This window comes from Littorina saxatilis, linkage group LG16 (assembly GCF_037325665.1).
Source record: "Littorina saxatilis isolate snail1 linkage group LG16, US_GU_Lsax_2.0, whole genome shotgun sequence".
Taxonomy (NCBI): domain Eukaryota; kingdom Metazoa; phylum Mollusca; class Gastropoda; order Littorinimorpha; family Littorinidae; genus Littorina; species Littorina saxatilis.
In genome coordinates, this window is record NC_090260.1 from 14231828 (window position 1) to 14259327 (window position 27500).

The following is a 27500-nucleotide window of genomic DNA, read 5'->3' on the forward strand; positions in this document are numbered from 1 at the left end:
TGGTTGTATGTGACGTCAAAGTTTGAGCATTGGCATCATGGGTGTATGTGACGTCACAGTTTGAGCATTGACATCATGGGTGTATGTGACGTCAAACGTAAAGTGTGCGTCCTTTTCTTCTAGTTTAAAAATGCAGAGAGCTACTGTCGTAAGTGTGATGTCATTCACTTTGTAGCATGTTCCTTTTCTCTTTAGTCTTTTTAAGAGTTGTCGTTGTGCAATTTGCGATTGCACAGCTTAGTTGCAAATTGACCATGAGTCGTTTTGGTAATTATCGACATTGATTTCATCTTTGAGAGTGATTGTCAACAATCCTTGTCCTTGGGAACCCAAATCCAAAGCCCGAAATCAAACAAATAACCTGAGTAGCTTTTAATCTGATAATCCACGTTGAACCTTAAACTCAAAACCATTCTCTACTTGGATTGTTCACATAATTATGAACATCACTTTTTGTTTTTTTGTTGTTGTTGTATGAAAACACTTGATGTTTTAATGAATATTAACATTCATTGCATAGGATGTTGAATATGATGCAAAAGTACAATACAACTTTCAAAAGTTCTAAAAACACACAAATGATCACCACAACGCTCTCATACACACACTCTCTCTCACACAGACACACTCTCGCACACATACACTCTCTCCCCCATCCTGAAATCAGGTCAAAATGAGTTCGGCTCATTCTCTCCCTCACATGATGCCTTGAGTTTCCCTGTCTGGCAAGGAAACCGATTTGTTTACATATTTAGAGCTTTTTGTAAAGTATTATTGATATAAGCAGATTCGCGATCGTCGATAATGATTTTTCATGGTGTTGTGTAATTTTTAAATTACAAAGGAATTGATTTGTAAGACAGTTTCAAGGGAGCTATTTTTTCGCGGCTGTATTTACTGTGCAAACAACTCTAAATATGGCAAAAGTGTCACGTGATAATCAACCGTTTGGTTTCGGCGTTCGCTGAAGCAGACGATTTTTTTCTGTAGTGATGCAACCATATATTACGGTCTCCTTCCGGCAGCAATCCCAACATTTCGACTTGTTTTGACCTTAGAACGATGTCTTTATCATAACTGTGAAGAACAGAACGAAGATCACTGTCGAAGTCGGCCAATCTGCAATCATTTTCGTCTCGCGAACACTGATCTCAAATTTAGATCAGTGCTCGCGAAAAACATATGGGAGATAACTCTGTATTCCTAGTTTTGATAGATTCGCGTAGGACTGGAGCGTCCGGTCAGGGAGAGAATGAGCCGAACTAATTTTGACCTGAGTTCAGGGTGCTCTCTCCCCCACATCAGTTTTTTTGTTACCCACCTGGTTATAAATAAAAACTGACACGCACACGTTCTTTAACGTTATCCCCTTGGCCTGCCTAACAATGCTCATTACTAAGACTTTCATGATAACTCTGGTGAATAATACAAATCAGGAAAAATAATTGTAACATTCAAGTCGAACAACCAGCCTGAGTAACAAGGGAGGCAATCAGCTCATGTTTGTCGAATGACATTACAGAGGTTGTTTCCCTTCTCACAGTGTGAGAACGCACAGTGTCATTTCGGCAGTCAAAATTAACTAGCACAATTTCTGTTGGAAAAACTGTTGACAAGAAATATAAAAAGATTTATTGGGCATCAGCAAATGTCATTCATTTTTATGTGTGTGTGTGTGTGCGTGTGTGTGTGTGTGTGTGTGTGTGTGTGTGTGTGTGTGTGTGTGTGTGTGTGTGTGTGTGTGTGTGTGTGTGGGTGTTTGCGTGCGTTTGTGCGTACGTACGTGCGTGCGTGCGTGTGTATGTGTGTGTGTGTGTGTGTGTGTGTGTGTGTGTGTGTGTGTGTGTGTGTGTGTGTGTGTGTGTGTGTGTGTGTTTCAAGCCCTTACCGATGACAATTCCAGCGATAGCTCCTGGCGTCAAAGCCTCCTGCTCCGCTGAAAAATAATCAACCAGACATTTAATGATACTGACTACAGGAACGTTATAAACTGACAGGTACACGCTCATTGTATCTTATGTTAACGACCCTGTGTATCAGTACCAATATGTCAGGGCTTTACACATGATAGTATCAACTCCAACATTGGCCACATTCCAAAATTTGAAAACCAAGCTGCACTTGAAAGTAAAATGTTTCACTCTTGAACACACTTTCTGGAACCCGTTTTAAACAAAGAGTGACATTTTGTTCATATTTCTACTAGCATAAGTGGGGCACATGGTTAACACTTGTGTTCACTTAAAAAGTGTGTTCAGAAACTGAACACTTCAATCTAGAGTTTGCTTCTTTAAAAAAAAGGACTTTCAAGATGCATTTATTTGGCAAAGATATTAGTGTATCTTTCTCCGATCTCTATCACTATAGTTACCTGTTGTAAACGTAAAACACACCTCTTTCACTGCCTTGGTTTCCCTTTCAGTATCTCTGATCTCTATATCTACTTCCCGGGGATAGTATTAGTTATCGTTAGATTTGACTGTGATATCAACATTTATCAGTCTGTATGTCGAGAAAGCTGAAATCATATCAGATCTAGGTGTGAGCCGAGATCTGATATGATTCAGCCTTTCGAGACATTCAGACTGATAAATGTTGATATCACAGTCAAATCTAACGATAACGATTTTATCGCATTCGATTTCGGAACAGTAGGAATCATAAACCTACCAAAGAAGTCAGACAAACGCAAGGGAGGCTACTGCCTTGTATTTAATGTTGGAAATGTTGGGTTGTCTTTTCCTGCTTTCGTAACTTTGCTGCTCTTACTTTTATTTTTCAGTAACTGGTTCTTTTTCTCAGACAAAATAAGGCATTTATAATGAAAAAAGAACAAAAATATACGGTCGAAACAGATCACCAACAAAGGCTAACAAGTTCAGTGGAGTTGCCAGTTCGAAGGAACAGCGAAGAATGTCCCAGTTACTTCCTCAGTCGTACTCTTTTTGACTGTTCGATTTGGCAATTCTGAACGATGGCAGGAACTGAAGTGCGCCAGGCAGTATCAGCGAAGTCCTCTGGCTCATTTTCTGTGCCCAAGAAAGCTTCCAGGTATTTGTCGGTATCGGCGGACTGCATAATAATGTTGTCGAAGCTCAGTCTCGCTTACGACTCATCCAAAATGGCGTCCTCCGACGGCGCTGTGACTGTGAAAGATGCTGAAAGTTGTTCGGTTGATGTTGTATGGCTACGACTAAGAAAGGTGGACAATGGTTCATGCAGGTGCGAACTGTTTAAATCGGCTGCTCATTTCCTGCCTTTTTGTGAGTGATGTGCGCTGAAACACTGCAAGAGATCTCACAGTTTTCTAAGTACTGCCACTATACTGGTACTTTCAAGGTCAGCTTTGTTTATGGCTGTTCCAACTACCTCAGTCGGTAAGATTGTAACATTCTTTTCTACTACTTCTCTGTTAAAGCTGGGTGGGAACAGTTTGATTTTATTCATTGCACAGCTTAATCTTTCTGATTCAATTACTTTTCTTTTATAAGTTTGTGATTTTAAAAAAAAGGGAGACATTTGTTTCCTTCAGGTGAGATTTTATTCTTCAAAATTAAAATTGATGAACTACTTCCTGCGCGATATCAAATTCGCTGGGAACTTCCTGCGCGATGTCAATTGATATACAGTTCCTAGTTGACCAATGACAACAGCATGTTTTGTCATGTGATCAGTAAAAATGCGATAAATATATATATATACTTACAAACAACCCTTTTATTACTTTCTGCAAAGTGTTAACCTATATATCATCGTCTTTTTATCTTATTCATATCTGTGGCATACTTAAAAGCAGATTTATCACCAGTATGTCCCATCAGTACTACCTACCTCCATCACTGTACATACATGACGTGGTAAACTTGAAAACTGAATGTCACTCTGCACCTTCAGTTTCCCGTAGTCTGTGACCATTTTTAGATCTGGTATTGGGTGGATCGGTTGTACCTATCTCTATCTCTCTACCTACTGGTAGCTTACCTTAATGGCGATACGTGTACCACTACTTTGTCCCATAAGTTTCACCTATCTCCATCACTGTACCTGTACCTGTATTTAACTTGAAAGCAAATCTATCACTACTTTGTCAAATCAGTTTTACCTATCTCTATCACTCTACCTGTGGTGAACTTGAAAGCTGTCTTGTCACTCTGAATCTTCAGGTCCCCGTAGTCAGTAACCATGAAGATCTGGTATTGGGTGGCGGGTTCCAATCCCGTGATGGCGAACTCCGTGGCGTCTTCGTGCACCGCCCTCTTGTCCGTCTCGCCGTTCACCAGCACCCACAATCCAGTGCGGTGGAAACAAGATGGCGGGAAAGACCACGTGATGGTGCAGCTGTCCGCTGTGAGGCTCTTGAGTGAGATGTTCTGGGGCGGGAAGTCTGAAAGAGAGAGAGAGTGATTGGTCAATTAAAAGTACCAGCCCCCCTTGTCTCAGACATCATTTTCCTCATCAAATATTTGTTGAGAGTTTAAAGGCAGATACGATCATATACGAGTATTCCCTATGGCCCGTCCTATAAACCGCCTATCGAAAGGTGAATTATATGAAACAAAACCTCGTCTGGGATCTCTCGGAGTGGTCGTTATAGGCAGGGGGTCGCTTTGGGCAGTTTCTCGTGAGGGTTGGGTTGCTTTGTACAGTTGCTCGTGAGGGCAGGGGGTCGCTTTGGGCAGTTGCTCGTGAGGGCTGGGGGTTGCTTTGGGCAGTTGCCCGTGAGGGCAAGGGGTCGCTTTGGGCAGTTGCTCGTGAGGGCAGGGGGTTGCTTTGGGCAGTTGCTCGTGAGGGCAGGGGGTTGCTTTGGGTAGTTGCTCGTGAGGGCTGGGTGTTGCTTTGGGCAGTTGCTCGTGAGGGCAGGGGGTCGCTTTGGGCAGTTGCTCGTGAGGGCAGGGGGTTGCTTTGGGCAGTTGCTCGTGAGGGCTGGGGGTCGCTTTGGGCAGTTGCTCGTGAGGTCTGGAGGTTGCTTTGGGTAGTTGCTCGTGAGGGCTGGGGGTTGCTTTGGGCAGTTGCTCGTGAGGGCAGGGGGTCGCTTTGGGCAGTTGCTCGTGAGGGCAGGGGGTTGCTTTGGGCAGTTGCTCGTGAGGGCATGTTCAAATGTAGATAGAGAAACAAAGAGACAGACACACTGACGCATACAATAAGACAGAAACACACACATAGAATACACAAACAGACACAGAGAGGAAGAGAGGGTGGACTGTGCAACCTTTGATTGAGTCTTCATGACGAACCCCACGTTAAAATTACAGCGAGACAAACGAAGACGAATCAGGAAATGCAAACATACTTATATATATATCACTTTTTTTATTTTTACAAAGTGAGCACATTTTTGCCACAAAGCATTAAGGCAAAACGCGTGACTGTCTTTTTGGAGCTATAATTACTCATTTTTAGAGTGGTAGTGTGTTTCTTCGATACATATTATATATTAACTGCTGTACAACTCTTCAATCAAACAATCTGACCAGATGTGATACTTACAGGATTCGGTTCCGTTCAGTGCAGTCAGGTCATCTTTCTGAAGAAAACAATACACAGGTAATTAATTAAAGACCGTGCAGTACGACTCAGAGCAGTGTTGACGAAACGATTCATATTTCCAGTAGCAGATCACTAGTCACTGTCAAAATGTGGTGTATAACCTTCCACCGATTACTGCACACACATTTACTGTTTACTGGGAAGCGACTTGTACGTATGCGTTTGCTATGTTCGTGTATCTGACAAACACGTGGTTGAGATGACGAGACAGGGACTCAGTGTGACCCGCAATGTAGGCAAGTACGTTTTCGCAAATCTATTTTTGTTGTTAAAACAGTTAGAGCAATTATCACCAAACAAACAAACAAGTTATATATACATGCTTCACTCGACTCACAAATTGCAAGGCAGCGTATACAGTGGTAGATGTACCCATTGTCACCTCTCCGAGAGAGAATGCTTCATGCTAAATATTTCGCCTCGTAAGGACTAGGTTTATGTGATAATTCGAGTTTTACGCCCTCGCGGCGTTTTGATGAAATACACAAGTGCATGCGTGTTGAGTTGGTATCAGTCATCTGCACTTAGGGCAGAATGACCAAAGTCTTTTATGTGCCACTGTGGTGACACGGGGGTGGGACATGTCTACTGCACATAACGTTGACCTGTATGCGTCCCGGCCTGGAGTCGAACCTGCGACCTAAAGGATCACAAATCCAGAGCTCTATCAACTGAGCTACCCGGGCCCCCTGTCACCTCTCCTCCACTCCCCTCCCAATGTAAGTTACCCCCCCCCCCCCCACCCCTCCTCTTTTTACATTCAGTCCAGTTTGCACCTTTTTAAAACATTTTTTAGCAATGTACTGGTTTTCCACCCCCATTTCTTAGTTCCCCATCTTTCAAGGACCTGATTATTTCAGCTGTGTGGAAGTCTCAGAAGAAAGTTGTACCGTAACCAACTTACCAGCATGGAGACACGTTTCACGAGACCCGCCATGTTGGTGACGTCAGCTGTGACAGTGATGACTTCGGTATCGAGGCTCTCCTTCTCAACTATCATCTCACAGTTACTGAGTGGGAACGTCTGCTTGTGATAGAAGCAATCCCTTGCTGGAGTGCATGTACACTCGAATGAGTCGCAGTCCTGAACAAGATAATGTTACACAGGTGAGGTACTGCATCTGAGACTGTATGTACGAGTTGAGGTCAGTTTAACCCAGGGATAGTAGCTTAGTCTAGACTAGTTTTCCCGAAGGTAGCGGAAGCACTTTAATAGCGCAATACATGAGTCGAGTTTACAGAAAAGATTACTAACCCATGCATTAACCTCGATCTATTTTTGGCATGGGAATTGTCCACAGCTCTTCCGCAACCAAGGCCCTTCTTCTTCTTCTTCAGCGTTCCAGAATTTTCTGGTAACGTGTGAGCTTGTTTGCCCATTTGGGTTCCCCACACTATACTCTGAGAGCATAGTCAGCTTCACTCCGCTTTCGTTGAGTAGGCATGCTGGGTATTTATTGTTTCCATAACTCACCGAACTCTGACATGGATTACAGGATCTTTTCCGTGCGCACTTGGTCTTGTGCTTGCGTGTACACACGAAGGGGGTTAAGTCACTAGCAGGTCTGCACATAAGTTGACCTGAGAGATCGGAAGAATCTCCACTCTTAACCCACCAGGCGGCAGCGACCGGGATACGAACTCACGACCTCCCGATTAGGAAGCCGACGTCTTACTACCACGCCACTGCGCCCGTCAAGGCCGTTCTCATCGTTCGAAGAGTGACGCCACTCTGTTCTAAATGACCCATGTAGACCTTGACATGATGAAAAGCGTGACGCAATGTTTTGTCAAACTGGGTTTAGTGATTGTTCTTGTGCCATTGTGTGCTTCGCGTCGTTGTTTCCTGGTGCAAATTCACATTGGATCGTATACATCAAACACGTCGAACAGGTAATTCCTGTGCCTGAAAATACGGTTTCTTAGCACATGAAATGCGACCGCAACCATGTTGGTTTTTTTTTCAACTAACCCCGGGATAAAAGACTTATCAGGTTCAACTCGAGGGGAAAGTTTGACCCAGGCTTTAGCGCGAGGATAGTCCTAACCTCGACTCACGGACAGTGATATTTTTTGTACAGTGGGTTGAATTAGCTCGAGGATAGAGTTAATTCCGTGCTTAAGTCTCTAACCTCGACACCTAGGCCAGGGGAAGGGCTCCTAATATGAACCACCTTCTGTTCTGACAAACTAAGAGCGCTAGAGCGCTCAAAACAATTCCATTCACTGTGTTCACCCTCTTTACACAACTCGCACATGTCAAAACAGAAACACAAACCTCAAAAACGTTAGGCGTTTTTCTCATTTTTTTCACTATTAACGGCGTTCACTCTAAATGTGCCGCTTAAAACGGACTCGTTTCTGCCCACAGCCAAAGCTTGTATCACACAAAATCTGCTATTATATGACAGCTAAGACCGTATTTGTTACATTTAAGCAGTGTTGACCCCATAATTGTACTGCAAACACAGCAGCAAAATATCAAAGTATGCGTGTGTCTCCTAATATGGACCATCTTCAACAAATAGAAGAAAATAAAAGCTAAAGGCAATTATCAATAATTCATTACCAAGCGTGCTGACAATAACCTGTAACTAGCCCTCGCGCGAGATTTAAAAAAAATCCAATAGTCTTCTTTTTTTGGTAGTTGATAATTTCCCTTATCTTCACTCTGTTTTGGATAAGCTTCTTTAGTTTCCTGTTGTGGTTCAAATAATACTCTCATCAACCCGAAACAGATAAAAATAAATCTAAAACATATTTAATTTGTCTGATTTACACACTAAGTTGTATCATGTTTGTTTGAAGTAAAGGGGCTTTTTTTTTTTACAGTGATTCGTGAAGGCCTCTTCACGGGTCCATATATTGGGCGCCAAGGTTCCTAATATGGACAATTTGTGATTTTGTTCTGTATTTATTTTTTTCTGACTGTCTATCACAGCTAGTTAACTCTAATTAGGCCGAACTGTTAACCCAAGAGAGAAGGACTACCAAACACAAAATGAAACTTATTCGCAAGAAAACAAGCTAGTTTTCAGCATAAAACAAAACAGTGGTCCATATTAAGAGCCCTTCCCCTACATACAGACCCTTTTTCAACATAACAGTCTGTCTCGCAGTATACTGAATAGAAGAAGAAGAAGAAGAAGAAGAAGAAGAAGAAGAAGAAGAAGAAGAAGAAGAAGAAGAAGAAGAAGAAGAAGAAGAAGAAGAAGAAGAAGAAGAACAACAACAACAACAACAACAACAACAACAACAACAACAACAACAACAACAACAACAACAAGATCATCATCATCATCATCATCATCATCATCATCATCATCATCAGAAGAAGAAGAAGAAGAAGACAAAAAAGAACAAGAAGGATGTTTGAAAACTTCAAAGCAACCATCTAGTGTGCTCCATCCGATCCCTAAATCCTCTTATGAGTCTTTCTCGAATAAGCCATAATATTACAAACGCATCCTTCCAGAGAAACACAACAAGAACAACAAGAACAAAAACAACACCAACAACAACAACAACAAGAACAGCAACATCATACAGACAAACGGCAACAACAACAACAACAACAACAGCAACAGCAACAACTACAACGTGTCTCTTTTTGCAGAAGACTCACAGCAGAACTGATTCGAGCTCCCGGCACTGTGTTTTGATAAAGGACAGACCCGTTGGAACGAGTGAACGTCCACAACACGTGAGCTATGCCCGACTGTGGGTCTTGTGCGGTGATCTCGAACCTGTATTATATAAAACACAACATCACAACATCGTAATGACAGTTATGTATGCAATATTTGAGTCTTTCGTGTTTTAGACATTGATGCATTTAATAGTTTTAACGAGTTGCCTTTTGTTTTATCATTCTGGTGTTTATCTAGATGTGCTGTGTATCTTATAAGAAGTTCTTAAAAGTTCGAAGTTATTTTAGCATATAGGTTTTTTTATGGTCTTAACAGTTAAACATGTATTACGTTATCATTAAGATTCATGCTTTGTTAGCACTAAGCAGTTGTTTTAATCAGTCTGGTTTTCTCTTGTTTTCATCTTATGAACATTCTAAATGTTAGACTAACTTATTGTCTTGTACAGAATAACAACTGTGTGAATGGTGCTATACTGAATGAAAGAGTGTGACATGAAGTTCTTGTACATCATTGTAAAGAGTGTGAATGACGTTTTAGTTTAGATGTCAAGCGCTTAGAGCAAGCCTTTTTAACGAAAATTTTTGATTTAGCGCTATATAAATGTTCTTATTATTATTATTATTATTATTATTATTATTATTATTATTCACAAATACAGTCGCCCAAATCCGCGCACACACACACACACACACACACACACACACACACACACACACACACACGCACGCATACACACGCACTACACACACACACAAACGTGTTCTTTTGCTTGATATGACTCGTACCAGTTCGTCCGTCCGTCCGTTCTGTCCGACTGTCTGTCTTTAGCGGATTTTCTTTCTTGTTGTACTCACATGGAGCTGAAGTGTATGCCTGGTACAGGAACATTCATGAGGAATTTGATGCTACCATTCCGCACATCAGGCTGAGTCGAGTCAAAGGTCACCTGGCGTTTCTCCACCTTCTCCGTTCCCATGGCATCCGTGGCCTTGACCCAGATAGTGACGGTGTCCCCCTCACCTGGTCGCTCAGGGACGCTGTAGGGGATGGTGTAACTCTCCGTGAGGGTCTTTTCTATCCAAGGTTTGGTAGGCACTGGACCCTGGTTGACCCCTCCTGTGCTGTCTTTGTCGTACTGGATTTTGAAGTTCACTTGGAGAGAAAAAAGACAAACATTCAGAGTGACAGGGGAGACAACAAAAGGTCGTCCATGCAGACAGAGTTATCGATTATCCTACTATGGCAAAACGTCACCCTAAGATTTCAACGAAAGCAGCTTTACAAATGCAACGATAGTAGAAATGCAACCGAGTGTGCGTTGTTTTCACATCAATCAAACTAATTCATTCAGAAATAATGCCAATGTTATGTTGTATATACAGGTACTACGAGGTTAGCCTAAAAGTTCGTAGAAGTTTGTTTCAATACATTTCGTGTTAAATATCTTTAGCCTTTCCATCATGTTTAAATATGACAATAGAAGACCATTTGGTAAGATTGTAATCAATGGCTTCAATTACATAGTTACCCGACAACAAAATCAAACTAAAGGAGGAAGAAGTAAACGCTTTCACCGATGCCTTTACCAAACCTCCATATACCTCCTTTCCTTCCACCCCTTTTTTACTCAAATTGCATAAATCAAATCAAATCACATTTTATTTTACGAGGGTTGTGGCATAAGCAAAATAAGCGAGCTTCTTTTCGACCAGCCCTCGCCCAGAGAGGGACTACTCTAATTTACACAAGTAAAACATTTACAAAAAGATAAACATAAAAGTGAAAAAGTAAACATAAAAAGGCAGAAAATATATTCACAGAACTATATACACGTTACAGGCTTTACATGAATTCTTAGGCTATGATCAAAATTGGAAAATTACAAAACATGTTTTATAACAAAAATGTGAATGTGTTATCAAATTGAGTTTTATTATGATGAAAAACGGATGCTACGCATATGGACAGATATCATCAATATGAAAATAATCAGAACGAAGTCTTCCATCACTGTGTACAGGGGATAGGAGCACGTTATTTTCCTGGGACACAAATCAACATGCTCCAGTCTAGATGCTATCTGAGCAAAGTGGGAATTTATGTTCGTGCTGATAACTCTGTCGAAATACAACATTGATCATCAAGCAATTGCTGCTCTATACATGGACCCGTTGTATTATCCACGTACAGCAATGTTATTATTCCATGTAAAGTCTGCACATATCCGTAGAGGTTAAATGATTTACATGATCGTTATGGTCGTTACTTTCTCAGAGTTGGCATTACAAAAAAAAATACTGGCAGTATATACACAATCAGTTACATTTGCATTCGTTCCAACGCGGAAACAAGCACTTGCATGCAGATAAGTATTGCCAGAGAGACGAACAGACATGGACAGACAAATCGCCCCGATCAACCCTTCCCCCCCCCCCCCCCCCCCCCCCCCACACACACACACACACATTACCTATGCCTCTGCGATTCGGTATTTCGTTTGCAGTTCTCTCCCCTTCCCAGTCATCCTGTTTTGTAGTGTTGTATGGGATGACCTTCCTGAAGACAAATTTGTTTTCCTCCGTGTCATCTCGAAGTTCTTTGGGGTAAGGACGCACCTTGCCTGTCAATCAGAAAAGAACTCGGGATAAAAGGGTAACACTATTGATGTCCAAGAACACAAAGGTAAACCGCGGATAATGTACATGAACACACGCACCGATGTTTACACTTAAAGATTGTTCAAATTGTGAACATAAAGATTACCCATTGGCCTTTATTTAACTCACATTGAGAATACCCAGAGACTGTCTGTAACTCACATTAGGGCACAGACAGGGGTCGAGGCTGTCCCGTATTGTTGTGTCAGATGTGCTTTACGTCTCTCTCTTTCTGACTTTGTAAGTTTGTGGCTTTCACTGGCTCGACAAAAGCCAAGCGGTGGAAATATATGTTCAGCATCGTTTTTACATTTAGTCAAGTTTTGACTAAATGTTTTAACGTAGAGGGGGGAATCGAGACGAAGGTCGTGGTGTATGTGCGTGTGTGTGTGTGTGTGTGTGTGTGTGTGTGTGTGTGTGTGTGTGTGTGTGTGTAGAGCGATTCAGACTAAACTACTGGACCGATCTTTATGAAATTTTACATGAGAGTTCCTGGGTATGAAATCCCCGAACGTTTTCTTCATTTTTTTGATAAATGTCTTTGATGACGTCATATCCGGCTTTTCGTGAAAGTTGAGGCGGCACTGTCACGCCCTCATTTTTCAACCAAATTGGTTGAAATTTTGGTGAGGTAATGTTCGACGAAGCCCGGACTTCGGTATTGCATTTCAGCGTGGTGGCTTAAAAATTAATTAATTACTTTGGTCATTAAAAATCTGCAAATTGTAAAAAAAATATGTTTTTTATAAAACGATCCAAATTTACGTTTATCTTATTCTCCATCATTTGCTGATTCCAACAACATATAAATATGTTATATTCGGATTAAAAACAAGCTCTGAAAATTAAATATATAAACATTATTATCAAAATTAAATTTTCGAAATTAGGAATTTCGCAGAAATGTATTTTAAACTACTAGGGTTTAACGTCGCCTGTATTTAGGCCTTTAGCTCCCACGGCTGTCGCTACGCTGAGTGAATCAGCAAGTTCACGTGCGCGTGTCGCTGTGTACTCAGGCCTGTGTCCACTGCGTCAGTTCGCTGCCAAACTCACGCGAGTGCGCACACAACAATTTTTTCCCTCCCTCCCACCGTGTGACTGGAATGCCTTATCCATTTTAATAATTATGAAGAATTAACAGCCTGTAAAAAAATATGTTTTTTATAAAACGATCCAAATTTACGTTTATCTTATTCTCCATCATTTGCTGATTCCAAAAACATATAAATATGTTATATTCGGATTAAAAACAAGCTCTGAAAATTAAATATATAATAATTATTATCAAAATTAAATTTTCGAAATCAATTTAAAAACACTTTCATCTTATTCCTTGTCGGTTCCTGATTCCAAAAACATATAGATATGATATGTTTGGATTAAAAACACGCTCAGACAGTTAAAACGAAGAGAGGTACAGAAAAGCGTGCTATCCTTCCCAGCGCAACTACTACCCCGCTCTTCTTGTCAATTTCACTGCCTATGCCGTGAGCGGTGGACTGACGATGCTACGAGTATACGGTCTTGCTGCGTTGCATTGCGTTCAGTTTCATTCTGTGAGTTCAACAGCTACTTGACTAAATGTTGTATTTTCGCCTTACGCGACTTGTTACATTTAGTCAAGTTTTGACTAAATGTTTTAACATAGAGGGGGAATCGAGACGAGGGTCGTGGTGTGTGTGTATGTGTGTGTGTGTGTGTGTGTGTGTGTGTGTGTGTGTGTGTGTGTGTGTGTGTGTGTGTGAGTGTGTGTGTGTGTGTCTGTCTGTCTGTCTGTCTGTGCGTGTGTGTGTGTAGAGCGATTCAGACTAAACTACTTAACCGATTTTTATGAAATTGTACATGAGAGTTCCTGGGAATGATATCCCCGGATGTTTTTTTCGTTTTTTTTTGATAAATGAGACAATGACAAAAGGTGACGTTTTCATGTCAGTATGTCCCAAATGACATCACCAGTACATTTTTCATTCTATCTAATCTGTGTTCGTTCTATTTTTTCTAATAACATGCGTTAACAATTGATTGCCAACTGGAATGGAAGAGCACAAAAAGTGTAACTTGATATGCAGTTTCTCTAGAGGGAAAAACATCTTCCACTTTCATGTCAGTGTGTCCCATGCAACATACATTTGCCAAACAGCTATGTGTAGGTAGATTATTTGTTAGTGGTATAGAAAATACTGATCACCAATTAAAGTCAGTTTTCACATTCATTTTCCACCTATTTCTTATTTGTTTATTCTTTTGGCAATGGTGAAATGTCAGCAATCGTGTGTCATTCGGGACAGTAGACATGACACCTGACCTTTTGTCACTGTCTCAAATGTCTTTGATGACGTCATATCCGGCTTTTTGTAAAAGTTGAGGCGGCACTGTCACACCGTCATTTTTCAATCAAATTGATTGAAAGTTTGGCAAAGCAATCTTCGACGAAGGCCGGATTTTGGTATTGCATGTCAGCTTGGTGGCTAAATAATTAATTGATGACTTTGGTCAAATCTGAAAATTGTAATTAAAATTATTTTGTTATAAAACGATCTAAAATTACGTTCATCTTATTTTTCATCTTATTCTGATTCCAAAAACATATAAATATGCTATATTCGAATTAAAAACAAGCTCTGAAAATTAAAAACATAAAAATTATGATTAAAATAACATTTCCGAAATCGACTTAAAAACAATTTCATCTTGTTCCGTGTTGGTTGCTGATTCCAAAAACATATAGATATGATATGCTTGGATTAAAAACACGCTCAGAAAGTTAAAACGAAGAGAGGTACAGTAAAGCGTGCTGTGCAGCACAGCGCAACCACTTCCGCGCTAAACAGGCTCGTCGATTTCACTGCCTTTTGCACAAGCGGCAGACTAAGGTCATTGTGAAAAAATTCAGTGCGTTTAGTTTCATTCTGTGAGTTCGACAGCTTGACTAAATGTAGTAATTTCGCCTTATGAGACTTGTTTACTTTTTCGTCCGGTAGACACTCGTTCTCATATGATGAGCCTAACTGCGCGGCGGATTTAAACGAAATGTGTATAAACTGTCAGCCCTAAAAGTGGCGAGTAAAAACATGTGCCTAACAAGTAGAAATGTTCATTTACACGCCAAATACAAGTAAAATTGCTGAAAGAAATTGTTTGTTTGGCTAGTAAAGTTTGCTCTCTGGCTAGTACATTTTTAGAATCACTAGCCAAAGGCTATAGTGCACCATTGTTTTGACTTTCATACCTGCCTATTAGGTAAGACAACAAATAAACTTTCTGATGTAAAATAATGTAAAATGTCATGCAGTTTAAGTCACCGTTTCGACCTGTGACATCATACCCATATATTGCTCACATCCAAAAAAACATTTTTGAGCAGATGAATGACTAATCTTTAAATACACGTATATTTCTGACCAAATAAATTATGTTTAACATCTTGGCTATACCACTGGAAAAATATTGCTCAGTGTAGCTGCACACACTTCTCTGACCCCTTTTCAAGCCTCAAATAAACTAGGGCGAAGTCAACTGCGCAAAATATACTTCGCGAAGCTGGCCGCAGGAAGCTCTTGCACTGAGGCTTTGGTCAAAATACTTGGACTCAATAAGAACCGCCTTAATAATTGCTTACCAAGCAAGTTGTTTTCTTCGTGGAGAGCGTTCCGGAAGTGCTTCGCCCACGTGATCGTAATAGGGGCCGAGATGTCGTTCTGGTACGTGTAGTTGCCCGCCGCGTTGGCAGACGTCACGTAAAAACGCTGAGCAGGATCTGTGGTGATGGTAGGATTGGGATCGTACACGACCAGACGTCTGACGTACTTGGTGTTGTTGGCCAGATCGCCCGCTTCCAGAATGACCGAGTACATCCCTGGCCCAGACCCGCTTAGGTCGTACGACTGAGGGGCGTAGTCTGCCTGCAAGACCTGCACGACAATTTAAGGCCAGGAAACAGATTTAAAATCGATTTTTTTGTTGACGATTTGTAATGATTGATTAATTCCTATACCAAATACCAAATATCAAATATGATTCATTCGTTAGGCTTCCAGACGAGTGGACGTAAACTGACAGAACTATCAAGATAAGTTTTGTGTGAAGATGTGTTTGTCTGTTCAATAAAAAGACCGTTGGGTCGAAATATCTGTGAATGTATTGTTTTGTCAATAACAAACGTTCCAACAACCTACCTTTCATGTTTTTTAATTTGAAATATCAATATCCCCCTTTCTTGTTTTTTAATTTGAAATATCAATATTTTTTTCTGAACTATAATTTGTGTGTAGTTAGTTTGAAGACTCTATGTTAACGTCACAACTTTTAAATGTTGATACATTTGAACACTTTTGTGCTGTGGTGGCATTGACAGAGTATGCCATATTATGCGATAAATGTTTGTCACATTAGGTTGTCACTCTGCAGGCAAAAGTATTCAACATATCAACTATCTTTTTTTTGCAGACATGTTCAGCTGTATTTGATTCCTGAAATAAAAATTGCAAAACATTATTGAGCAAAATTAGAATTTGTTTATAAAAAAAAAACCAATAATATATGTAAACAGCTCAAAGTGCTTGATTTAAATGGAAAGCATGCAAAGAGCATTTTTTTCTGTAAAATGTCATTCAAATCGAACAAGAATTTTTGTAAATATGGTGACTATAGGTCCAATTCATTCTTCTTACTCGGCGTGACGTTATCAAATGGATCGGCTAGCTTTAGCCCTAAGGGGCACAACTCCGCTCATACTCTCTTCGCGCCGCCATATTGGATGCCGTCTTTGTTAGTTTTCTTCATTGCACTCTTGTTCTTTTTGCGTATTTCACTGTGTATGCAGACAAAATGAAGAAAACTGTGCATGCATGAGTCCAAAGGGGATCTGCCTTTTTAACACAACAGCACAACATAAAAAGTAAAGCAAGAATACATTATTATATTCATTTATTTATTCTTTATCTCAAATTACCATGCAGACAGTGCACCAAAATTTACAAGATAAAGCTCTCAAGACAGGCAAATGAGGTACAATGCAGCTCAGGTAACTACTGCAAAGTATAATTTTCAAAGCATCCTATCACAGTGTTCACTCTAAAGGCACAACCGATGGACAATTGTTGATTAGCGCACTGCACACAGCAACAAATAACCAGTTATAATCGTCTTCTCCGCTCAGTAACTTCCTTCCAGTTGTCACCCTGATGGTAAACAACTTTAGGGATCCTAAAGTGTGCCTGCTGACTGCAGTTTTTAGCCACACAACGTGTCATTTTCACTTTTGTCGAGTCGCCACCCAACGCTCAAGCACTGTCAGAGATCGTGAAAGGCATCCAACATGGCGGCGGATGACCAATTCCAGAGAGTTACGACCCGTGATTCTCATACCGCGCGCGCCGAGTAGAAATGCTGTTGATAACTTGAGTTTCTGCAATGGGTCTATATGGTAACAAAAACGCGAACTCGCTAAAAACACCCCCAAAAAAGACTAACGTGTATAAATAATCATGGACACCTCCAAAGTCACCAACAACTGCCCTGTTTGAGTGACAGACCCTGAGAAACGTGAGGAAAAAACCCACAAAAATCATCGGTGAGCTCCAAACCAAAAGTAGACGAAACATCGTAAAATATCCAAATATTGACAATGCAATCTGAGCGTACGACTAATACTGGAAATGGTTTGGAAATAGCGTTAGCATGGACAGACAGACAGACACGCAATATGATAATAAAGTTAGTAAATGAAATACAATCTCGAGCTGCTTACCTCCTGATTAATGAGGGGATCGAGAGCCCGATCAGGATGAATCTCTATCTCCGTCCCAGCGCCTTTGGTCATCTTGAAGACTTCCCAGGCGTAGCGATACATGCCAGAGTCGCCATCCCCCCAGTTGTCCCAGCTGATGGTGATGCGACTTGACTGTGGAATATAATATACGTTATTTCTATGTAGCCTATGCCCAAATAGCAAATGTTCACTCGATATTAACAGCTATTGTGTTTTCAGCGTGGCAATAGAGCCCGATATTTAAACGAGACAAGTATAATGCCGACGAGTCGAAGACGAGTCGCATATCGGACCCTATTGCTACGATGAAAACACAATAGCGTTCATATAGCTATTCTGACATTACCTTCTGTGTTAAAATCATGTTTTTGTCAGCAACAAGTACCAGAATGGTCCATGTTGTTCATTGCAGACGACGGTTCCCTTTCCGCACGAAGCCACGGAAATAACCGAACATTGAAAAACCCTCGAATATGTATTTTAATAGGGAGAAAACTCGAGATAACCGGATGTTTAGCATTACGTCAATATGCTAGGAATCATATGACGTCATGACGTATCATGCTTGCCTACGTAGATTGTATGTTCGAAAGTCTGACTTCTGTTGGGAATTCGCGTAATGAAGACTGCGGTAAATCTGCAGATGATAAGAGAACAAGGATTATCCTACATGTATACGTGAGAGAGACAATCGTGCGATAATAATCGTTCAAATCACACGTGTGTATATCATGTAAATGAGGTCGTGTCAAGCAAGTCTGGCAGGGACCTGTTTTTCCACTGCTTATGATGCCAAAGTCACCGAGATAAACGTCATTATAGAAACAAAAATTGCGCTCGCTAATTACCCTTGATGAATTTTTAGAACTAACACGTCACGCCACACTTTCAGAGTTTTCTTTACTTTGACGTAATAGATTGCACGAGGCTTTAGAAGAGATCAAGGTTCCAAAACAAGCGTCTTCAATTTACCTGCCTCGACTGCAGGACATTTTCAGTCAAATACACGTAAGTACAGTATGTAGGATAAACAGAATACTACATGGCTTGCTGTTTTGTACCAGATTTACAGTCGTTGCTTTTTCAAATAGTGAACAGCTCGCTTTCGCTCGCAGTTCAATATTTTAAAAAACAACTCGTGTAAGTCTGGTACGACACAGCAAGCCATGTAGTATTCTCTATTTATCTCAGAAGAAACGACTAATATAAATCTTTTAGACCAGTAACTTCATTTCAACATTGCGCTATACAATGGACGTTCTATGTGACAGGAGAGTTTGCTGACTTTGTGTTAAACATTAGAGAGATCGTCTGCACGAACTCGTGCCAGACGCCCAGTATGGAACCAAGTTTTCGAAGAATTATCGTCAGACTTACGATGTGTCATGAGGCTAAAAATGTGTCATCTGAATGCGTCATTGTTAGCCATCAAGTCAGCGTCTACTGCGGCGACACACCCTTCTACTGCGAAAAACAAAACCCACGCAGTGACATTCATTGCATACAGCTGCACGCAGTACTTTTTTACACTGTGTGTGTGTGTGTGTGTGTGTGTGTGTGTGTGTGTGTGTGTGTGTGTGTGTGTGTGTGTGTGTATGTGTGTGTGTGTGTGTGTGTGTGTGTGTGTGTGTGTGTGTGTGTGTGTGTGTGTGTGTGTGTGTGTGCGTGTTTCCGTCTGTCTGTCGGTCCATCCGTCTGTGTTTGCGTGCGCGTTTGCGTAGGTACGTCCGAGCGTACGCATTTGCGTGCGTGCGCGAGTGTGTATATTACCCTTGTAAAATCAGGAACGTTCAGCATGGATTTCATCTCGTTGGAGCTGGTGCAGGGTGGACTGTTTTCAATGCAGTGCACGGGCGCGATCAAGTCAAACTTGAACTCCACAGCCTTAGAACGAGTCACTGCTGTGAAGCTCTGGTTGAAACGTCCGTTCGTGTTTCCGTTAAGGACCTCACGGTAGCCTCCTCCTTTAGCTCGATATGTCACCTCCAACCTGTGGAAAATCCATTTGTTTCGAACAAACTTAAGGCGATGTGAGGCACTAAAATGACCAAAATGAAACTTGGAAAATAGGGGAAGGGAGGGCAAGTCGACCCCCTCGGGTATGTCGTCCCCCCTCGATTTTGAGAACATGACACTGCAGGGGTGATTATCATCGATTTCATAAGCCAGAGTTACCCAACCTGAATCAGTTGAAGAAAAAAAAATGTCGAAAAAAACGGGCCCAGCAAAGCGGTAAGTCTTTGTCAATTTTGATGGTTTCCACTCTAAAATTGTTGCACGAAAAAACAACACAGTCAGTGCATGGGAGCCGCTGATTCGTAAAATGCACCAGATCTGCAAAAAAGCTATGGCTTTCATAACAACTAGTCGAAAGTTATAGATCTCAGGCTATCCCAGGAGCAATGGTAAATAGCAATGTTCAGCGAGTACCATGATCGGGTAATTCGTCCCCCCCTTTGTCGTGTAACTCGACCCGGGTCACAATACCCGACTATGGGTCCATATCACTCTCTCGTCTGTGTAGACTCTTTCACCTCAAAGATGGACTGTTATAATGCACACTCTTTTATGTTATTATTTATTTTTAACAGCCAAATTGACGTATTGTTGATTTAAATTATGTGCACGCGCGTGTGTATGTGTAGGTGTAAGCTTATCACTATGCGGTGTGTGTGTATGTGGGTGTGCGAGTGGGTGTGTGTGTGTGTGTGTGAGTGCATGAGAGACAGAGAGAGAGAGAGAGACAGAGAGAGAGAGACAGAGAGAGAGAGAGAGGAGGGGGTGCGCTTTCCCGTCATTGGAAGTGCGCGTATACTAGTAGGCCTATTAAACTATTTCACGTTCACGCAACCTGAAAAGGGCGACACAAATCAATTACAAGTCCAATTTGTAAATATATTTTCCCATTTGCTTCGCTTTGAACCAGAGCAACTATAATAAGTATAGATGTTTGAACATCTATCCCTTCAATTACTCACCCTCCCTGCATAGCCAAGACTTCTGACGTAGGCCGACTCATTATGACGTCATTCTCACTTCCGATTAACAAAACTGACACAGAAAAGTTACTTCAGTCAATTTTATATGTCGAGGTGATGCTATTGGGTAATATGAACAACCTTTTCCACCTGGACGAATTACCCGCCCCCCATGGACGAGTTGCCCTCCATGGAGGGCAAGTCGTCCATGCTTCAGGATTTTTTTCTTTTATATTTTATTTAAAAACCGTGCCAGTTGGATCGTTCATATTCCACACAACGCTTACACGAAAGAGAACACACCAGGTTTTACAACAAAAACAATATTTTTTTTTAAAAGACGAGAGGTATAAGCTGCATTTGTTAGAGGGGTCGACTTGCCCTCCCTTCCCCTACATGGAGTAACTTAGTTTTCTGGGTAGTCACGTTTGTGTTCCAAACCCGCCTTGCTGTTCTTAGAAGCCTGGGTGGTCGTACTGAGGTTGGAAACTAATTAATTGAAGAGCGCTGGTTCTGAGCGACGCTTAGTTCTCGAGATTGGTGTGACCACATGACGTCATTTATACTTTCGTCATCGAAGATCTTTCATAGTTCAATCAGTGTCATTTCCCAGTCCTGTGTTCTGCGGTCGTTTTGACTGACTTCACAAGTTGAACAAATCAATGACATTTCATTATTGCGAAGCAACTGAATATGAACAGAAAAGAAAGCGTGCAGAAGTAGGATTTCTCCCTTGGAAGAAAATGAAGATGTCTGCTTTTTGTCTGCTTTGAAGGAAGGGAGAATTTACAGCGCACACGGTAAATTGCAAGTCGTATTGGTATTCTTCTTTCTTCGAAGTACCATAGATTTGTTCTTTGCCACTTTTGTGAATTAAATTCCAACTAAATTTGTTTTAAACAATTGCAAACTTTGAAGGAATATTCCGTGGACACATTGTGAGGTGCCAAGCTGAAATGCAATCCCATAGTCTGTCCTGAACCAACGATTGCTTAATAAACATCAAATTTCATTCATTCGCTTGCGGCTTCGTGGCAGGCGGAAGAAAAAATCAGCCAGATAAGTTATCGTTATTAATTGTTTGTCTGTGCACTTAAAAGACTGTTGGGTCGATATATTTGTGAATGTATTGTTTTGTCAATAACAAACGTTCCAACAACCCACTTTTCTTGGTTTTTATATTTAGTCAAGTTTTGACTAAATATTTTAACATCGAGGGGGAATCGAAACGAGGGTCGTGGTGTATGTGCGTGTGTGTGTGTGTCTGTGTGTGTGTGTGTGTAGAGCGATTCAGACTAAACTACATTGTACTGGACCGATCTTTATGAAATTTGACATGAGAGTTCCTGGGTATGAAATTCCCGAACGTTTTTTTCATTTTTTTTATAAATGTCTTTGATGACGTCATATCCGGCTTTTCGTGAAAGTTGAGGCGGCACTGTCACGCCCTCATTTTTCAACCAAATTGGTTGAAATTTTGGTCAAGTAATCTTCGACAAAGCCCGGACTTCGGTATTACATTTCGGCTTAAAAATTAATTGATGACTTTGGTCATTAAAAATCTGAAAATTGTAAAAAAAAATAAAAATTTATAAAACGATCCAAATTTACGTTCATCTTATTCTCCATCATTTGCTGATTCCAAAAACATATAAATATGTTATATTCGGATTAAAAACAAGCTCTGAAAATTAAAAGTATAAAAATTATTATCAAAATTAAATTGTCCAAATCAATTTAAAAACACTTTCATCTTATTCCTTGTCGGTTCCTGATTCCAAAAACATATAGATATGATATGTTTGGATTAAAAACACGCTCAGAAAGTTAAAACAAAGAGAGGTACAGAAAAGCGTGCTATCCTTCTTAGCGCAACTACTACCCCGCTCTTCTTGTCAATTTCACTGCCTTTGCCATGAGCGGTGGACTGACGATGCTACGAGTATACGGTCTTGCTGAAAAATGGCATTGCGTTCAGTTTCATTCTGTGAGTTCGACAGCTACTTGACTAAATATTGTATTTTCGCCTTAGTGTGTGTGTGTGTGTGTGTGTGTGTGTGTGTGTGTGTGTGTGTGTGGGTGTGTGTGTGTGTCTGTGTGTGTAGAGCGATTCAGACCAAACTACTGGACCGATCTTTTTGACATTTTACATGAGAGTTCCTGGGAATGATATTCCCGGACGTTTTTTTCTTTGTTTCGATAAATGCCTTTGATGACGTCATATCCGGCTTTTTGTAAAAGTTGAGGCGGCACTGTCACACCCTCATTTTTCAATCAAATTGATTGAAATTTTGGCCAAGCAATCTTCGACGAAGGCCGGACTTCGGTATTGCATTTCAGTTTGGTGGCTTAAAAATTAATTAATGACTTTGGTCATTAAAAATCTGAAAATTGTAAACAAAAAAATATTTTTATAAAACGATCCAAATTTACGTTCATCTTATTCTTCATCTTTTTGTGATTCCAAAAACATATAAATATGTTATATTTGGATTAAAAACAAGCTCTGAAAATTAAAAATATAAAAATTATGATTAAAATTAAATTTCCGAAATCGTTTCAAAAACTATTTCATCTTATTCCTTGTCGGTTCCTGATTCCAAAAACATATAGATATGATATGTTTGGATTAAAAACACGCTCAGAAAGTTAAAACGAAGAGAGGTACAGAAAAGCGTGCTATCCTTCTCAGCGCAACTACTACTCCGCTCTTCTTGTCAATTTCACTGCCTTTGCCATGAGCGGTGGACTGACGATGCTACGAGTATACCGTCTTGCTGAAAAATTGCATTGCGTTCAGTTTCATTCTGTGAGTTCGACAGCTTGACTAAATGTTGTATTTTCGCCTTACGCGACTTGTTACGGATTCACCAAGTATTTGTTTAGAAATGCTTTCCACACACATACACACATACATAAGGAGATCCTCCCCTCCGCCCTCATAAAAACATTCAGTTGATAAAAATTACTCTCCAGTTTGGATAGCAATACCGTAAACTACCTTGTAAGCGCCCAATATCGAGCAAACGCCCGCCACCTACTTTGGGTCAAACAGTGTGTATAGGGTATAGTACCTTGTAAACGACCCCCCCCCCCCCCCCCCCCCCCGAACATTTGAATCGTTGGTGACAGGAGAAAGATGATTTGTTCTTTTTGTTTGTGAAAGTCCGCACGTAATTCAGACAAAGCCTTCCGATGCATTATGACAAGATGCGACGATGCGATCATACCGGTTATGTCATACGTTTGTCACTCCAAAACAGGACGAAGAGTTAGGAGACTCCTCCGAGGTTGAAGAGGTCGAAGAGGTCGACCTGGGGGGATTTTGGGGACTTACATTTTAATTTATGACACTATTGATTTTGCGCAAGTTTGTGATTTCTGTACAGACACTAGCGCTGCAATGCGAGTTTTACAAAGCAGATCTTGAGTCATTCACTTTACATTCAAGATATTCTTCAACCATCACGCACGAGAATTATGTGTGAGTTTAGATTTCAGATTATATTCTTGCATTTGCAAGGCACTTGCACACATACGCTTTCGTAGAGGGTAGACATTTTGAAAAGAAACACATCCTATTGACATTTTTTTGTATACAAACTGATTAAATACCGCTAATTCTCACGTGGAACTGTTCCTTTATCCTATAAACTTCTACATCCTACTTATGAGCGAAGTTGGTGCAACGCGGGGTGTGCGCTTACACGGTAGTTTACGGTACTCACCTATCTCTGTGTTCAATGAGACGGTCGAAGTTTGGATCTTGCACGCTGCAGTTGAAGATCTCGGTTTCAGGATTCAGGTTGGACACACTTTTCTCACACGAGAGAAACTTGTCAAGGGACACGGTACCTGTTGTTGGCAAAGAGAGACGCCATATGTTGAACAAGCGAAAAGTATCAGCTCCACCATACCCATACAGAGAGAGAGAGAGAGAGAGAGAGAGAGAGAGAGAGAGAGAGAGAGAGAGAGAGAGAGAGAGAGAGAGAGAGAGAGAGAGAGAGAGAAAGAGAGAGAGAGAGAGAGAGAGAGAGAGAGAGAGAGAAGAGAGAGAGAGAGAGAGAGAGAGAGAGAGAGAGAGAGAGAGAGAGAGAGAGAGAGAGAGAGAGAGAGAGAGAGAGAGAATAGGTGACCCACTCCAACACAATGATAACAAAGACAGTGTCATTTTGGACATTTAGACTTGTTGGTATCCATTAGAAAAGATGATAACCAGCTTTCAGATGGTCTTTACTGCAAGTGTCTATTGTCTAGCATTGATGAGATATATCGATTTAAAGTTTGCTCCAGCGACCTTTTTGACAAAAAATAGTTGTGAAGGTTACAGGATTAAATTTGCAACAAATATCTAGGAGGCCCTAGCAACATGGTTTTTAGTTTAACTGCTAAAGCTGAAAGTGACTGATAATGACTAGATGTAAACTGTGTTCAATATGCATCACAACCAATGAAAATGAAATTTGATTTTAAGCACAAAAAGGGAAGAAAAAAACAAAAATTTGGGGGTTAAGGGGTGCTTGTTTCGCGTCTGCAGTGCAATACAAAACCACATTTTTATTATATTTGCAAAGCGAATCTGAAATTGATATTTACAAACAAGATAAAACACATTTGGTAGAGTGCAGAAATGCAAACATCTCAAAATCCAAAATGTTGGCAACGGCTCAGGTTTATTGCTATTATCTTTGTTAGGCGTCAGCGACTTTGTTATCCTTTTGTTTGCACCCTGTTGAGATTAAATATAATTAAAAACATATTATCATTATTTTCACGACTTTTCATTCAAGTTGCCAATTGTTTTTGGCTCACGTAAGTGTAGCCTATGCGATGGTAAACTTTGTCTGTCTGTGCGTGCGTGCGTATGTATGTATGTGTGTATGTCTGTGGTAGAAACTTTAACATTTTTGGCTAAACACCGAAATACTCATTTCACGTGGTTAATTTTCAAGCACCATCTTCAAATTATTGAAGCAATGATCAACATTGTGTCGGCATGTGTGTAGTTAAAGCGTGTATCCAAAGAAAACGGGTGGTGGGGGGTTTTGAAGGGGTACAAGCAGTTGACTGATTTGTGTCGTGTTTGGCATGTAGACGGCAGTTCAGGTGTCAAGATCAGGTCAGGGGTCGCGCGAAGGATTGTGGTCCAGTTCTCACCTCGCCGATTCGCCGGGGAAGACGATTTCATGTTGTTCGGTTTCTAAGCTCCAGAAAAGTAAATAAAGAAGATACCAAAGGGAGATTTCCTACAATTTGATCTGCACAGCGTGTTTCCAATGTCCACGCGAGGAAGAGCTGTCGAAAGCGCGGCAGTCAGTGTCGATCTTGCAGCCGTATCCCGGTAAGTTCAGAGACAGATCTAGTGTCTCCCACTCTGATAACGTGTCACCTACTGTTAATCCGTTTTGTTTTAATTTCTTTTTATTTCAGCAGACACGGATGTCAAACACAGTGCTAGGCAGTCACCTCTAGTGAAATGAGTTGATCTAAAGTGCCTGTAATGTTTGGATGTCTTTGCTCGTGGTTCGATTTATGTGAATTTCAAGACTTGCAGTAGAGTCTCAAGTTAAGTTTACTCTGCCCGAAAAAAACTGTCCACCATTTACTTGAACATGCAGATATAAGGAAACGGAATGAATCTGTTCTCAAAGTCAAAATGATCACGATTTTTTCCTCAGATTCAAAACATGCACTGTCATGGTTTTGTCTGTACAATTTAGTAAGTCTTAAGTACTTTGCAACAACTTCCTTGAACGTGAAAGACAGTTTTTGAATGCTAGATCTGTATCGCGTTTCATTCCAGACTCGATCCTCTCTTTGATTGTAGATCTACTGTTTGCTGTTTACGCACTATCATATGATTCGCTATGTAACGTTTGGTAAGCTTACCTTGCCACAGCTTTCTTGTCTTTGTTGGCATTTCTGGCTGTGTTGACCGTCAGAATTATTTTAAGAACCAGGCTGCTGCAGTCGACATGTTTCGCATATTGTAAGGTTACCATGCTGCATAGGTAAAGTGGCTTGTATAACCTGACTATTCTGTTTCAAAACACTGTTTATATTTGTGTAGGTTGTAGTCATCATAACTAATCGCATTTTGCCATTTGTTTCAGAAAGGAGGTTAACCTACAACAAGATCGACGCTATGTCAGATATATGCCTCAGCCACATGAAGACTTCCGAATTTAGATCTACTCGGCATGGTGACAAGTCTTGATGAAAAGTATAGGACTGAGGACAGCAGTGGAAAAAGTGCCCACATGGCAGGTACCTAACCTATTACCCTAGTCATTTTATCTGTTTGCCTTCTTTTGAAAATTATACATGGAGTTGATATGATGCGTTAGTTTTAACTGTGTGTGTGTGTGCGTGTGTGTGTGTGTGTGTGTGTGCGTGTGTGTGTGTGTGTGTTTGTGTGTGTGTGTTACGGAGTGAGTGAGTTTGTGTTATGTTACTGTTTGTTGATTTCTTACGGGAGCCTTGAAGGCTTCGCCTCTTGTTGGATTATAAGGTGAGACGTGGATTGTCAAAATAAAAGCCAATCAGGCTGTCTGTGATTTGTGTAACCATCGCAGCTTTGGATTCGTGTTTTCGATATCAGATGTAAAACTTCACTCTCAAAGATACAACCAAACATCTTATATTGTCTGACCTAACAAGCAAAAAATTGGTTTACCATCCAGCTTGATGAGTTTTACTTGGATGTTCCCTTGCACAACGCCCAGGGTACTCCCCGTGATAAAGTTCGGCTTTCCTGTCAGGTCTGGCGGGAAGTATTGACTGGAGCACGTGGTCTCAAGCCGGTTGAAACGGCTGCACATCCAGAGTGAACATGATTATGGTACATACAATCATCTCTTGTGCAATTATGTACTTTTAGAACTTTGTTTTC

The 27500-nt window shown here is 40.8% G+C and overlaps 1 protein-coding gene across 2 annotated transcripts in view; it reads right to left on the minus strand.

Moving 5' to 3' along the window:
• Positions 1-27500, minus strand: part of LOC138950463 (uncharacterized) — a 189350-nt gene that overhangs the window by 18178 nt on the left and 143672 nt on the right. For both annotated transcript variants that reach the window (XM_070322194.1, XM_070322195.1), the window contains exons 7-18: positions 27285-27421; positions 24337-24463; positions 19401-19620; positions 17610-17762; positions 15480-15771; positions 11671-11820; positions 10055-10352; positions 9173-9293; positions 6452-6631; positions 5488-5524; positions 4121-4384; positions 1889-1936 (exon numbers count right to left, since the gene is read on the minus strand). In XM_070322194.1, coding sequence (XP_070178295.1) covers positions 1889-1936; positions 4121-4384; positions 5488-5524; positions 6452-6631; positions 9173-9293; positions 10055-10352; positions 11671-11820; positions 15480-15771; positions 17610-17762; positions 19401-19620; positions 24337-24463; positions 27285-27421 — 2027 coding nt within the window. The remainder of the gene's footprint in view (positions 1-1888; positions 1937-4120; positions 4385-5487; positions 5525-6451; positions 6632-9172; positions 9294-10054; positions 10353-11670; positions 11821-15479; positions 15772-17609; positions 17763-19400; positions 19621-24336; positions 24464-27284; positions 27422-27500) is intronic.